This window comes from Xiphophorus maculatus, chromosome 2, assembly GCF_002775205.1.
Source record: "Xiphophorus maculatus strain JP 163 A chromosome 2, X_maculatus-5.0-male, whole genome shotgun sequence".
In the NCBI taxonomy this organism is placed as follows: Eukaryota; Metazoa; Chordata; class Actinopteri; order Cyprinodontiformes; family Poeciliidae; genus Xiphophorus; species Xiphophorus maculatus.
The window spans coordinates 574,310-588,679 of record NC_036444.1 but is presented as its reverse complement, the minus strand read 5'-3'; the positions used below and the strand labels follow the sequence as shown (position 1 = coordinate 588,679).

The window sequence follows — 14,370 nt, the reverse complement described above, 5'->3', positions numbered from 1 at the left end:
ATAGCACATTTTTACAAGACAAATGTCAGAGAATATTGCCTACTAGCATAAGCTAAAGCTAATGTTAGCCACAAAGTTTAAAGAAAGTAAAACTCACCTTCGTATCTGTGAATAACGAGGCGAACATCTTAAAACCTTTCTCCAGCTTATTGTCGGGGCTTCAGATCGATGTTCATCATTAATTGTTACCTTGGACACAACCAGTGGAAAGAGACTTTTTCAATAGATCGGAAACGATTGATTTTCCCCAAACACGGAAGCTGAGGTGCAAAGAGCCCATTATCTTCACCAAATGGAATCTGAAATTGAGCCGTCAGGTTTTAGTGGCTGGAGGATTTCTCTTTAGTCTTTGACTAAAGACCAGGAGGCTAGCATGTTGGCTCTTTGTGTATTTACCCAGAATGCCCTGCTTTGTAGTCCACTTCCTGCTTTGGGAGCAGTCCACTTGGCATTCACTTCAACCAAACCCAGAGTGAGGTTTGGAGGACCACAGGTCAGAATTCAATCACACCTCACCAGACAAACCGGAGTTTCTAGGCAGACGTCTCCCCACCAGTCTGCCTAGACTGGAGTCGGGTTAAAGTGGACTCCACGGGCCTGTGACTCGGCGTGGAGGAGGAGCGCGGCGTGTTTTGGTCCTCCTTGCTGCTGAGGATTTCAGTTCCCAGGTGGATTGTCTGATTGCCTCGGCGGCCTTTGATGGTGGAACCAGAGGAGTCTGGGCCTCGGATGGATGCCCTGCAGGCGGACACATCGGCTATCATTAAAAAAGCACAGCCTTTGTGTTTCCTACAGGAGGTGGATGCAATTAATGTTGCTCTAATGCTGGCTGTGTGTTCAGTTGCTGTTGTCAGGGCTACTGCTGAAGTTTGAATGTTTGGGAATGACGGAGGAAGAAGGGGGAGCAGGGAGAACCATGGGGAAAGATCCCAGCAGACGACCCTGGTGGGCTGGAGGAACCCTCAGCTCTGGCTGCACAGCTGGAGCAGCAGAGAGGGGTTCCTCTGAGGTTCCTCTAGGGTTCCTTTGTGGTTAATATGGGGTTCCTCTGGGGTTCCTTTGTGGTTAATATCTGGTTCCTCTGAGGTTCCTCTGGGGTTCCTCTGAGGTTCCTCTGAGGTTCCTCTGGGGTTCCTTTGTGGTTAATATCTGGTTCCTCTAAGGTTCCTCTGAGGTTCCTCTGAGGTTCCTCTGAGGTTCCTTTGTGGTTAATATCTGGTTCCTCTGAGGTTCCTCTGGGGTTCCGCTCAGGTTCTTTCATAATAAATTTCTGTATTTACACACAGAACCACCCAGTATGTGAGAACTGTGGAACCTGAAATGTGAGCGTTTCCCTGCAGGACGTTCTGAAGGAGTGTCAGGAGCAGATCGAGCGCGTCCTGGAGAGCAGCCTGCGTGAGGGCCGGCAGCAGCAGCAGCAGCAGCAGACGCAGCGGGGCCCCAGCGGGAAGGGCCTGGAGGAGCTGGACCAGGCCTCCACGCCCACAGACGTCCGTGACGTCAACTTGTGAAGCACCAGAGGGCGCCATTGCACAGGATTTACAAGAATCTTTTTAAAAAAAACTTTCAGTCTTCATAAAAGCAGAAAAAAAGAACAAAAGAGCAAAAAATTGTTAAAAACACAAGGCCTTTAAAGAAATACAAGGACAGTGCTGGCTAGTTTTGTAGTTGATCTTTTCTTCAAGCAAAAACAAAAAAAAGCAACAAAAAAAAACACAAAACCTCCTGCACATGAAATCGATTTTCTCTGATGCTCTAGTGTAAAAGCAACAAGCCTGGTGAAGCTGCGCTGCCTTGGATGCAGAAGGGAATCGTTCTGCCTTTACAGCTGCAGACAGGAGAACTGCAGATGATCCTTTTTCTATTTTTATTTGCAAAGATGATTTTTTTCGCCGTCTGTAGGTGGTGGACGAAGAGGACGAGTCCTCCACTGCCAGATCGTCCACCTCTATGGACGGACAGAACTGTGTAGAGCAGATGGTCCCGTTGCCAGGCAACCGCTGGAACGATAACAGTTATTAGTAATATTTATAATTATTGATACCATCAAAAATATTTTGGAACTTCATGAGCTCCTTTGGTTCAGGCTGCTTGTTTGCATTGGTTTGAGGATGCAGCTGGCTGGAGAGAGAGTGTGTGTGTGTGTGTGTGTGTGTGTGTGTGTGTGTGTGTGTGTGTGTGTGTGTGTGTGTGTGTGTGTGTGTGTGTGTGTGTGTGTGTGTGTGCGTGTGTGTGTGTGTGTGTGAAAGCTGTTCAGCCTCGTGCTGCAGCTCACCTGAGCTAATGGGGGACAGGTGCGTTAGCAGAGAGACACTTTGTCTCATCAGGACTTCACCTCCGACCCAGAGGTTCTTACTGCCGGGCCGGGGGCCGAGGAGGGGCCGGGGCGCGGCCCTGGGTGGCCCTCAGTAGCTGCACAGGGTGCAGGAGGAGCTGCAAAGGTTGGAGTGGATCAAGCAGAACCCTCTGATGTTTTCCTTTATGTGTAGCTGGACCTGAGGGCCGGGGGCCCGTCCAGCTCCCTTTATGATTTTAATAGCTAAGCACTTTGAGGTGAAGCTCAAATCAAACAGCCTCCGGGCCAGGAGTGAGGAGCTTTCATTCCTCATTTCTCTGGATCCCAACCAGAACCAGAACCTGCTGCAGATTCCAGCAGCAGCTTGTCCTCCAGTCCTGCTAAAACTCCTCCCAGATGATCCAATCAGATATTCATGCAGAGCCCGATCGGATCGGTTCGAATCCGGAGACTCTGCTTTTCCTTTCTCGATGAAAAGATTAGATTTTTTTTTTTTTTTACTTGACATTTTGTTTTTATTTATCTGCATCAGCCACAGAGAGCCACATGGGGGCAGCAGAGAGCCCATATGTCGAGTTGGGTTTTCTTTAAAGTCATTAGAGACCCAGTTGATTCTCTCCACAAAGGAGAGATCCCATAAACCTCTCCAGTTTGAACCCAGACCAAAAAAAAAAAAAGACCAGTTTGAACTCAGTGGGCCCCCTCAGTACTGCACCACCTAACCCGGCTCACATGGGGCCCGTGTTTGTTTGTGATGTTTGTAGCCATAACAGGCTCTGTTCAAAAGAACCCAAACTTTCTCGTGCCGCTTCCCCAGAAACGGCTCCAGTTCTGGTTCCGGATCCGGTTTCATGTGGCTGACTCTGGTTTTCATTTTCCATGTCCAACCCCAGCTTGTTTCTGCCCCATCATCCGTTGGCCTGATGGAAGCTCTCTCCTGAACATGATTACTTTTTCCTGCAGATTTCGTGCAGCGTGTGTTTAATATCGATGCCACAGTTCAGCGTGTATGTGTGTGTGTGTGTGTGTGTGTTTCTCTAGGGGGCCATCAGACCCACTGTGGGGGTTTTGGTTTTAGAGATACTGTATTCCAAAGTGAAGAGCGGTCCGCGGTGTGAAGATGTCAACAACAAAAAGTGTGGATATTTTATTGTGTTTTTTGCGCTGCTATGAGCTATGAATTTTTCATTTATACAAAATAACATTACTTAGTTGTGATGTGTCACTTGTGTGCTGCTATTTTATAAACATTTGTATTATAATATAATTATTTTACTGCTTAAGAGATACATCCAGAAACAAAGTAGAAGGTTTTAGAAGGCGAGGATTTGACTGGAAATGTTCCTCGTACAGATGGATGGACGGGACGTTTCATTTCCTGTTTTCTGTTTCCTGTTTCCGTCACGTTCTTCTTCAGGGCGTGCCATGCCTCAGGATTACTGGACTCGGTCACACACAGATCCATCACATATACCTCTGCAGAGGCAGGAGGAACCATTCCTACTGTTTCCATGAGCAACGACAGGAACTAAGCGAAGCTTCAGCTGGACTCTGACCACAACAGGAAGAGAGGAGGAAACTTCCTGAACCGCCATGCATGTTCATGCTTGTCTGTGTTGGTGCTACAGCTGACTTGTTCTGTGCTACAGAGGGGAAAATCCCCAGGATGGCCAAAGTTTCTGCTTTCCATGTCCATGATCACCATGAATGTCATGAATAAAATGGATTCTGTATGTGAGACGTTCTGATTGGTCGTTTTCTGGTGCTCATCATGCACCTCAATAAACTTCTGCTCTGAAGGGTGTGATGCCACAGCGGCCGTCTGCCCCCCCCCCTGCATGGCCCGGATCAATGCTGCTGAGTCAGCAAAACATCCACAGGTTTTCTGTTTCCACACCAAATGTTCACTCTCTATAGAAAGGAAAATAATTTTAATCTCAAAGATGATCTGAAAGTAATTAAAGTGGTTCTGTTGGATTTGTTCTTTCAGGCGGTTCTGATCAGTTGGTGTCCTCTCAAGATGCGTCTGTAACAGTTAATCCCAAAAGTATTCATGTTGATGAAAGAAGATAAAGCGATGCAACAGGATGAACAGGATAAACCTAACCCTTTCTAAAAAATGAATTTCCAGTAACAGCAGAATAAATTCTGGGTAATTTCATATTAAAATGATCATTTAAATGCTAATTCTGCATTAATCTGCTGGACTGTTCGCCATCACAGATTGACTTTCATGCAGGGTGGTCCAAAGTGCGGTCTGGGGATTGAAAACATTTTTTAGTCCAGACTAAAATGGAAGCTATTCTGGTTCAATCCAACATGTTTGTTTTTGCTCATTGGAGGAAACAGAACCTCAAACATCCAGGAAGTTTGACTCAAAACGGACTTTGGTGAGAAAAGGTGGAGTTTTTATTTCTGTCTTTGTTGCTGAGAATAAACACCAAAAATGGAGAGAAAATAATATAAAAATTGAATTTTAAAATGTTGTCAGATTTTCTTTTAAACAAGGTAAACCTGCAGGTTCATCATGAAACGATTTACAGTTCAGTTTTCTACAGAAATCAAACTTCTTAACTTTATTAGGATTTTGTTTTGTTTATACTTATCCAGGTAAAAAAAACATTTTGCTAAATTCAGTTAATTTACAGTTTTGACCCACATGGCAAAAAACTGTTTAATATAATTAGATCATTTAACAACTACGACCAAATAACGTGATTGATGAAGAGGTCAGATGCTCAACCAGGTGATATTATTGTGTTTAAATTAATTATTGTCAGTGGAGTCAATTCAGATTAAATTACTTTTTTTTTTTGTTGCATTCACTGCAAAACCATGAAACCCTTCCAAGTATTTTTTCTAGTTTCTAGAGCAAATATGTCTTGAAATAAGACAAAATTAACCTATGAATAACTTTTCTGCATGATAGTTTTGAAGAGGATATTTTTTCAGTGTTGGTGCGCTTCTGAGTTCAAATTAAAATTCTCATAACTTCAACCTGCACAACATTTACTAATCATGGCAGCACTTCCTTCTTTGAAAATCCTTCTGGAGCTCCAGCTCTTTTAGCTCTTCACCTTTGACCTTCAGTCAAAATGGACGACACACCTGGTGATGAATATTCATTCCTGTAAAACCAATAGTCTTCATTTCATCGCTTCGGTTACTACAACCATAACTAATCATTAAAATCACTTCATTTATGCATTTCTTCATCATTTGTGCAGAAGTTTCCTCTAGATTGAGTATTTTCTCTCAGATGAAACTAATTTTTTACGCTGTACCCAGATGTAGTTTCTGATGTTTGCTATAAATGAATTCCTTTTCTTTCTTTCTATGATCTGCAGTAAAAACCAATTACCAATTGGTACCGGTCCGTGCAAGAAATAATTAAATATTTCCGTTTTATGAATTATTTGAGTGTGGAGGATCTTTTATTTTGAAAATCCTTTAACCGGATTCTCTCGGTTCCGTCTTGCCGCCAACATGGAGCCACAAGCAGCAAAATGAGTCAGAAACGGATCAGATTGTTTGGAAAGTTTCTTTGTGAAGGGAAAAGGCCCAGAGAAGAGCCAGGAGGATGGATTTATCCCAGCAGGTGATTCCCACAGTCCAAGCTCTGCATGATATGGTGACCGGATGTTAATGAGGCAATGAAGCTTCAAGCTGCTTCTCCACTAGAGACCAAGAACCCTGAGCATCAGCAACACTTCCGGTCTCATCGTCTCTCATCTCTCCCAGATGGACCGTCTGGTTGCAGAGAAACAAGCTCAGGGCTCCATTAGTCGTTATCCTGAGTTAAAGTTTTCACCAAAGTAAAATGTTCGTTTTTGTGGCGCATCTGTATCTTATTTTGAAGGGATATGTAAACGTTACCATAGCGACCAGTCAGAGAGCGTTAGGGCAGTGGAGAGACAGAGGAGAGGAGCTTGTGAGTTTTAGGTCTGGTTCACACCATTTAAGGATTGTGGGCCGATTTTCCAAACCTCTGTGACCACAGAGCCGATAAAAGTCCAACAGGTTCGGTCGGTTCGTGAGTCCAGCAGCAACACACCACAGAACCGATTCCAGAAGAAAATCCAGTAAAACCCCAACAGACCAAACATGAGTGTAGAATAATCAAACAGGATGATGATGTAGAAGCAGCAGTGATAGTTTGTGGCTCATTTTAAACAATAAAAGACGAAACAAAAAGAAAAGACGTTTGATAAAAGATGGCGGAGCAGCCACTCTATTTGCTGCTCTATGATTTGGAGGTGAGTTATGTTTGTTCATAGTTAACATTTTAACTGAATAATCATAACCACATATCATAAACATATCTAAAAATGACATTTACATATAGTAATAAACATTTCCACACATCACCTCCGATGTCTCAGTTGCCATGACAACTGTCTGGGATCCCCTCCGTTCTGACGTCACCGCTTTCTGATTGGCTACCTGTCACATTCAACAGGCTGCGTTTCGCTCCCAGTCAGTAAAAACCCCACAGGCTGCGATAATCGGGCCGAGACAAAGTTGAATATGAACGATTTTAGATCGGCCATATTCAACACATCACCACGTTACACAGCACTCACTGCAGGATGCTGGAAGATTGTCATAAAGGGAAAATCGGGGCAATAAAACAAAAAGGCTTTAGTGGGAACACCAACATGCAGAAGCATTTCCCCCCCAAACCCCCGGCTGCAGCAAAATTGCCAAGTCTTGACCGGTCCGCGGTAATTAAAGGTTGGAGACCACTGGTTTAGAGGAATGAACGCTTTGCTCCTTTCTGTAGGTTTTAAAACATGTTTTATAGTTTGATTGTTTAGGAAATGCGCCAGAACCAGAATAAATCTATAAATGTCTGCTTGACTTTTCAGAGTTTTATTTTGGAAGGCGTGCGTCATGTTCCTCCCACGTCACAGCCGGGCGCTGCTCCGGTTTGAAGGGGTCAGAGTTCACGCAGAGGCTGGACGTGGGCAGACTGACCTCTGGTAGGACGCCCTGCCCCAGGAGCGGAGCGGCTGCAGGATGAAGGCGCTGCGGGTCGGACTCACCCTGGTTCGGCAGTAGGTGCCCTGCTCTGTGTGTGTGTGTGTGTGTGTGTGTGTGTGTGTGTGTGTGTGTGTGTGTGTGTGTGTGTGTGTGTGTGTGTGTGTGTGTGTGTGTTGGTGGACCGGCTGCAGCTGGTTGCATGTCTCCTGTGGCATGAAGCAACGCAGCAGGTGTCCGGTAGTCATGGTAACACTCCAGGTCAGAACTCAATGGTACCGAGTCAGCATGGAGAAGCAGCTTTTACTGCTTCCCAGTTCAGAATACTGGTTTTAATGGTCAGCCCAGTGAACACTGCAGTAGTGAACATTCACCACAAGGTGGCAGAATCAACACGACTTTACTGTTATTGATAACTCAGGGAGGGGGTGGGGGGTGATGGATGGATGGATGGATGGATGACGGATGGATGGATGGATGGATGGGTGACGGCTGGATGACGGATGGATGACGGATGGATGACGGCTGGATGGATGGATGGATGGGTGACGGCTGGATGACGGATGGATGACGGATGGATGACGGCTGGATGGATGGATGGATGGGTGACGGCTGGATGACGGATGGATGACGGATGGATGACGGATGGGTGACGGCTGGATGACGGATGGATGACGGCTGGATGACGGCTGGATGACGACTGGATGACGGCTGGATGACGGCTGGATGACGGATGGATGACGGCTGGATGACGGATGGATGACGGATGGAGGACGGATGGATGACGGATGGATGACGGATGGAGGACGGATGGATGACGGATGGATGACGGATGGATGACGGATGGATGACGGATGGATGACGGATGGATGATGACTCCCATCAACCTTCTGTTCTGTGCAGCGGAGAGACAGAGTACAACAAGGCAGGACTGTTACAAGGTAGGAGGAAGATCTGCAGCATCTTTATGATTTCCTTTGGTTCTGATTCCTTTGGTTCTGATTCCTCTGGTTCTGATTCCTCTGGTTCTGATCCATTTCCTAGGCCAGGCCGTGGACTCCTCCCTGTCAGCAGCGGGTCAGCAGCAGGCCGCGGCTGCAGGCTCTTACCTCAGAGACGTTGGCTTCAGCAACGTGTTCAGCAGCGACATGCGGCGCGCCCGGCAGGTCAGACCCGGTCTGCAGCAGAACTTTATGCACTGGTTCTTCGTTATTCCCTCCATGACCGTCTAGCATGTTTTCACGACCCAGAGTTGAAATACTATTGTGAATCTGATAGTATTTATTTGTCTGGTTATTACCTGATTATCAAAGCAGATTTATTAAAAATAAAACTTAAAGTTTTTCATTCATGATAAACCAGATGGTTACGCAGACTTTGTCTTACTTTTGGTCTTTTCTGCTGCCAGTCACTTTACCACAATCTGGGCCAAACAAGAGTTTTTTATTATTACCAGAATAAATTTCAATTTTTATAATCACTATGTAATGAAAACATCAAATTCCTGGGGATGCAGATTATTGGCGCTTTGACCTGGTTCCTCCAAATCTCTGGTCTGGTGAAGAAGCTCAGCAACGTCTGCAGTTTTTATGTCGGATGAGGAGAACAAACCTCCTGTCATCCTCACCACTTCCTCTCTGCCTGTTTGGATCATCTAAACTCTGACTGGCGTCGTGACGACAGCAGACACAATCACTGGGACTGAGTTTTCTCGGCGCCGCTCCAGGATCCTTGGCCCTCAGCAGGGTCAGGGAAAAGGTTCAGCAGCTCCACCTCTCATGCCATAAGGATGATAAACTGCCATCACTTCAATCTTTTATTATATACATTTATGTCGATCCTTTTACTATTACTTATTATTATTAATTTATTATTATTGAAGCCTTGCAACAAAATTTCTTTCAATTTGTACATTTTTAATTGTACAGTTGAATGACAATAAAATCTGTCCCTGCCTATAAAACCAAGTTAAAATGAAGACTGCTCAGTTATATTTGGTATTGGATTTTAAAATAAGAAAATGCTAAAACTTTAAACACATCAGCATCAAATTAAGAAAACCACTGAGTCCATGAACTGAGCTGCTCAAGGATTTTCTCAACGAAATGTTTGGGGCCTGCCAGGCATTACATATTATATTGCCTATGTATTACCTATACGATGTCTCTTTATTTATTTAGTAATCTTCCATCACCGTTAATGCGGCTCGTACCGCTGCGTGTCCCCCTCAAAAATGGTATCAAGACGTGCGGCTTGATGCCAAGGAGGGAGCTAATATTTTTATTGGGGATTGGAGTTACGATGGCGACGTAAAAAGCAAAAAATGAGCAAAATTTCCAACTGCTGAAACGCAGAGTGTAAGTGAGAAACGGAGTGGATTTTTGACCCCCAAAATAATTTTGAAATCGCCGTCACGCCAACAAATATCGCTCTATTGGTATGAAAGCCGGTCATGACATCACACCAAATGCCTGCTCCCGCAAAATGTTTTCGAAATTTCTCTAGGCCTTACGGTTTTCTGTCAAGGTGCTTCAGAGCGAAGTCATGCGCCAGGATAACTGACGCTCTCAGCCATTCATTTTCTGAAAACTTTCAGAGCTCAGCACACACCATTTTTCTCTCATCGCTGCTATTACTGTGAGTGAGTTACAGGTATGAATCGCGGTACTATGAGAGACGACAAATTGCACTCTCATACGCTTTGAACGGTTTTTGAATACGTATCACGGTTCCCAAACTGGAAGGAGTTGTTCGGACTGCTTTTTTCAGAAAAACGGACTCACAAAGATAGAATTGTTTTCCAACCTCTCTGTCTCTCTCAGTGTCGGCTGAAGGTCCAGCTGCTCTTTAGAACTACAACGACTGAAGGTCAGAACTACAACATGGCGGACACTCAGTGCCTACAGAGGAGGGCTGAGCAGAATGTTTTGGGCATTATATAACTGATTTAACCCGAACACTAATCATAGGATTAGCGTAGAACTTTAAAATAAAGCTTACTGAAAATTTCAAAATAAAAACCTGAATATTCCTCTCAGGCCTTTACTATCTTTTTCTCTCAGGTTAGTGCGGAGAGAGCTACAGATATGAATTGTGTTACTATGGGAGACGAAAAATGGCACTCTTATACACTTCAAACGGTTTTCGGATCGCTCTTACAGATCCTTAACCGGAAGAAGTTGTTCGGACTGCTTTGTTCAGAACAGACAGAATTCTGTCTGCTAACATTAGCATTTTGGCTAAGTTTAACTTATACACTAATTTTAACATACTGAATGGCATAAGTCCATGTTAGTCAACATGCTTTTGATTCCCCACATGCTATTGACTATACGTTGGCTAAGTTTAGCATTGATGCTAATTTTTAGCATCAGAACGCTGGGTTCCAACCGACGGGCACACTTTGGCAGGCCCCGCTTAAATTTCTTCAGACATTTTCTAGTTTTTCCTTGTAATTTTGCAACTTCCTTCTAGTAATATTTCATCTTTATTCATAATTATAAATATTATACAATATAATTATTGTATTTCAAAAAGAAAATCTCTGTCTTGCCTTAATTTTTCATCGGACTCACTTTCCTTCCCTCTGCTGCCATTTTGTTTCCACGTCACAAACGTTGGTAGGCTTCTTCTTCTGCTGGGTTCAACAGGCAGCCTGTTGATTAGTCTGAGCACTGCTGCCTCCTGGTGGCCGGAGGCTTGTTTACAGTGCGAAGGTTTGAGTGTACAGTTCGTCCCAGAAGTATTCGTACCCACAAACTTTCGGTCATAAAACTCAAGAGGGCTTAAAGAGATTCTCACTTGAAATATATAGCATAAAACTTTTGTTGAGCTCCTTTACTCTGAGAAATAAAATCAGTAGCAGAGTTCTCAGCCATGAGGGAATCACAGCAGACATGTTGAAGGCGCTCTGATCACAGGAGACCAACCTTCAGACTTCAACATGTTTCTGATCCAATAAAGGGCGCTGATGTTTCAGGAGCTTCAACATCATCAACATCATCATCATCATTATTGTCTGCTTTGATTTGACCTGCAGACTGCTGAGAAGATCATGCAGCAGAACAGCAGCTGTCTGCGGCTCCAGATGGTGTGTGACCCTTTGCTAAAAGAGAAAGTAGGTGATTTCTGATGGAAATAGGTTCTCCAGATAAAAGGTTTAATTGAAGAATGCTAAAGCTTTTTTTGTGTGAATGCCTCGTTATTTCCCAGAGTTTTGGGGTCGCAGAAGGCGGACGGGTTGAGGACCTCAGAGACATGGCCAGGGCGGCGGGGGAACCGTTCCCGGATTTCACCCCTCCGGAGGGCGAGACTCCAGATCAGGTCAGGAATCTGTTAGTCATTCAGCGACTGGCCACTAGGTGGCAGCAGACAGCCATAAGTTCTTTATCCAAGCACGTATTTACAGCGGGTGGGTGCTAGGAAAATAATTATCTCCATAAATATTTAGTTGTCAAGTGAAATATTTAGCTTCAGACTATTAGCTTTTTCACTAAATATTTAGTTTGAAGGTAAATCTTGTATGTGGGACCAGTTGCTGGGGACTTTAGATCAAGGACCCCCCCCCCCCCCACCCATTAAATATGATTCTATTCTCTTTCCTATGAATGTTTTGTTTAGTTATTAAAAATCACTGTTTTTCAGTGTCCACGTTAAGCTGAACATTCATATATATGTTGGTAACTATTCTGGCTGAGAGTGAGTTTTGAACAGGCGCTTAGGGCAGCCTTGGGTCCTAAGTTTCTGTGTTGAAGAACGTAAGCTCAGTAGAACACAGCAGCCATTTTGTGACGCACGTCTGATTTGTGAATGTTGTTTGTATTTTCAGAAAAAAAATGAAAGTAAAGGAAATTTACAACCACCGCATGTCTCGACATCACTTTTGTTTGAGTGTGCAACATTAGCTTGCTAAGTAAATATAGTTTCAAACTAAATATTTAGCTTAAATATTTAGTTTGAAACTGACATTCATAAATGAATGAATAACAGGGTGAAAATATGAGTGAAAAAAGCCCCATTTTCCTCTGATGACAGGATGAATAATCCAGATTTTGGCTTCTCCAGGTGAAGCTGCGGGTCCAGCAGTTCATTGAGAAAATGCTGCAGCAGATCGGGGCAGAGCACTGGCCTGCAGGGGGCGCTGATGTCTCCTCTGCTGAGGGGGGGCCTGATGACGACATAGGTGCCCTCCACGCCCACGCGCTGGTTGTCTCCCACGGCGCCTACATGTGCGTGGCGGTGCGTTACTTCGTGGAGGAACTGCGATGCAGCGCCCCTGCAGGCTGCGACAGGAAGCGCATGTTCTCGCTGAGCCCCAACGCGGGGATCTGCAGGTTCAACCTGACGGTGGCCCGGCAGGGGGCGCGCTTTGTGGTGTCAGGCATGCGCTGTGTGTTCATTCACAGCGTGGGGGGGGGGGGGGGGGGGGCAAAGCAGGATGAATAACCTGCTCATGATTTATTAATGAATTTATTTTAGTGAAGGAAACCCTCATTGTCTACAGAAGATGATGATGGCACAATGTTTAGTTTTATCATAAACAGGCTCAACAAAAAGACATAAAACACAAATATTAATATTTGATTATTATTTATAATCAACGGGTGAAAATAAATTGACTGAACCATGAGAGTTTTCCTTTTTTATGATATGTTCTCAAAGTCCAGGTTGAAAATATGAATAAGAGAGATTTCTATTGGTTCAGTATTTTATCATCTGAAGAAACTGTAACTGTTCATGAATGTCTGCTGTATTTATTAATGCATTTACTGCATTAAACTCTGCAGCTGATTACAGTTTATTTTATTTATTTATGTATTTTTATTAGCATGCTTCATAAATCCAAACAAACTGCGACATAATTCTCCAGCTATTTTTATCTATTCATTTGTAAATAAGTTTGTTTTGTGAACAAAAATGATAAAAACAAAACATTATAAATGATATTGGAATCACTCTCACATGTAAGAATGATCATAGTAATAAAAATATAAGAATTAATGAAAAGCTTCATTAAATCATCACCATCATCATCATCATCATCTCCTGAAGTGTGTGTGTGTGTGTGTGTGTGTGTGTGTGTGTGTGTGTGTGTGTGTGTGTGTGTGTGTGTGTGTGTGTCCTGTTCAGCCTGTCCTGTGGACAGTGTGATCTGTAGATCTGTAGTTTTCTACAGACCTCATTTATAGATGAGGTGGAAAATGTTCAGAACAATTTAATAAAGACGATAAATACAGTAAAATATGAATCAGCCCATACAAAGAAACATCAAAAGCTGCCATCTGCTGTAAATGAAGTTGTCAGAGCTGGTTTAGAGTTTGTGAACAGCTCTACTCCAGATCTGTGGGGAGTAGATGCTGTTTGCTTTAATCTATTTTTACCAAATAACATCACAGGTTTGGTTTCCCCAGTTTTCAGAATAAAGCTCATTCACCTCCTTCACTGCTTTTACAGATCAATCATGATCAGCACAATTTGGCTTTTCTGCTTTCTTGGGAAAACAATGTAAATTGAACCTTTTAGTGTCGAAGTGAAAACCGATTTCCACAAAATAACAAATAAAAATATTTAACATGAAATCGGTGATTTCATAAACATTCCCCTGTTAGTGGCTGACCTCATTCATCAGAGGTCCAGCTAATTGGTGCCGGTGACCTCACAGTGATCAGCTCAGGCTGGGAGTCTCTGGCAGAGCAGAAAGGTTTCTCCCTGTGCAACGCAGAGTATTTATCTTTGCTTTCTTCACTTTTTTCCATCTCCTGTTATGTTTTCTGAACTATTACATCACAGTATTTGCTGTAGAACTAAACAAGGTCATGGACCTTCGGCTAATCAGGTTCAGGAATCCGCCATTTTTATTTCTCACAGTGAGGTTGAAGGCTGAAGCTGAAGTCAGACTGAGGGTTGTTGGGTGTATTAACACACACAGCTCATCACACCCCGTCAGTCTGGTTACATTTGATTTCATGGGAAATGTTTCCATATCAAACTCCTCTTTGTTAGCATGAAGCTCCTCAAGGACTAAAGCTTCAGCGACCTCCGCTAGCATCAAGACTCGTTTCCTCCCATCTGTGGAAACCACCACAGCAAAACGC

The 14,370-nt window shown here is 43.8% G+C and overlaps 2 protein-coding genes across 6 annotated transcripts in view; both read left to right on the top strand.

Annotated features, from left to right (window-relative positions):
• LOC102230338 (G1/S-specific cyclin-D2-like) overlaps window positions 1-4,034 on the top strand; it is a 125,933-nt gene extending 121,899 nt beyond the window's left edge. For 4 of the 5 annotated variants that reach the window (XM_023349131.1, XM_023349136.1, XM_005815203.2 and 1 more), the window contains one exon: window positions 1,341-3,910. In XM_023349131.1, coding sequence (XP_023204899.1) covers window positions 1,341-1,511 — 171 coding nt within the window. In that variant the 3' untranslated portion in view covers window positions 1,512-3,910. Of the gene's footprint in view, window positions 1-1,340 lie in introns of all 5 variants that reach the window. The other variant, XM_023349127.1, reaches the window with a different exon arrangement.
• Window positions 4,035-6,317: 2,283 nt separating this feature from the next.
• LOC102225854 (probable fructose-2,6-bisphosphatase TIGAR A) lies at window positions 6,318-12,721 on the top strand. Its single transcript, XM_023349570.1, has 6 exons — window positions 6,318-7,353; window positions 8,180-8,217; window positions 8,321-8,442; window positions 11,316-11,393; window positions 11,489-11,599; window positions 12,341-12,721. Exons 1-6 carry the CDS (start codon window positions 7,316-7,318, stop codon window positions 12,719-12,721), a joined length of 768 nt encoding a protein of 255 aa, XP_023205338.1. The 5' UTR covers window positions 6,318-7,315.
• The last annotated feature ends 1,649 nt before the right edge of the window (window positions 12,722-14,370 follow it).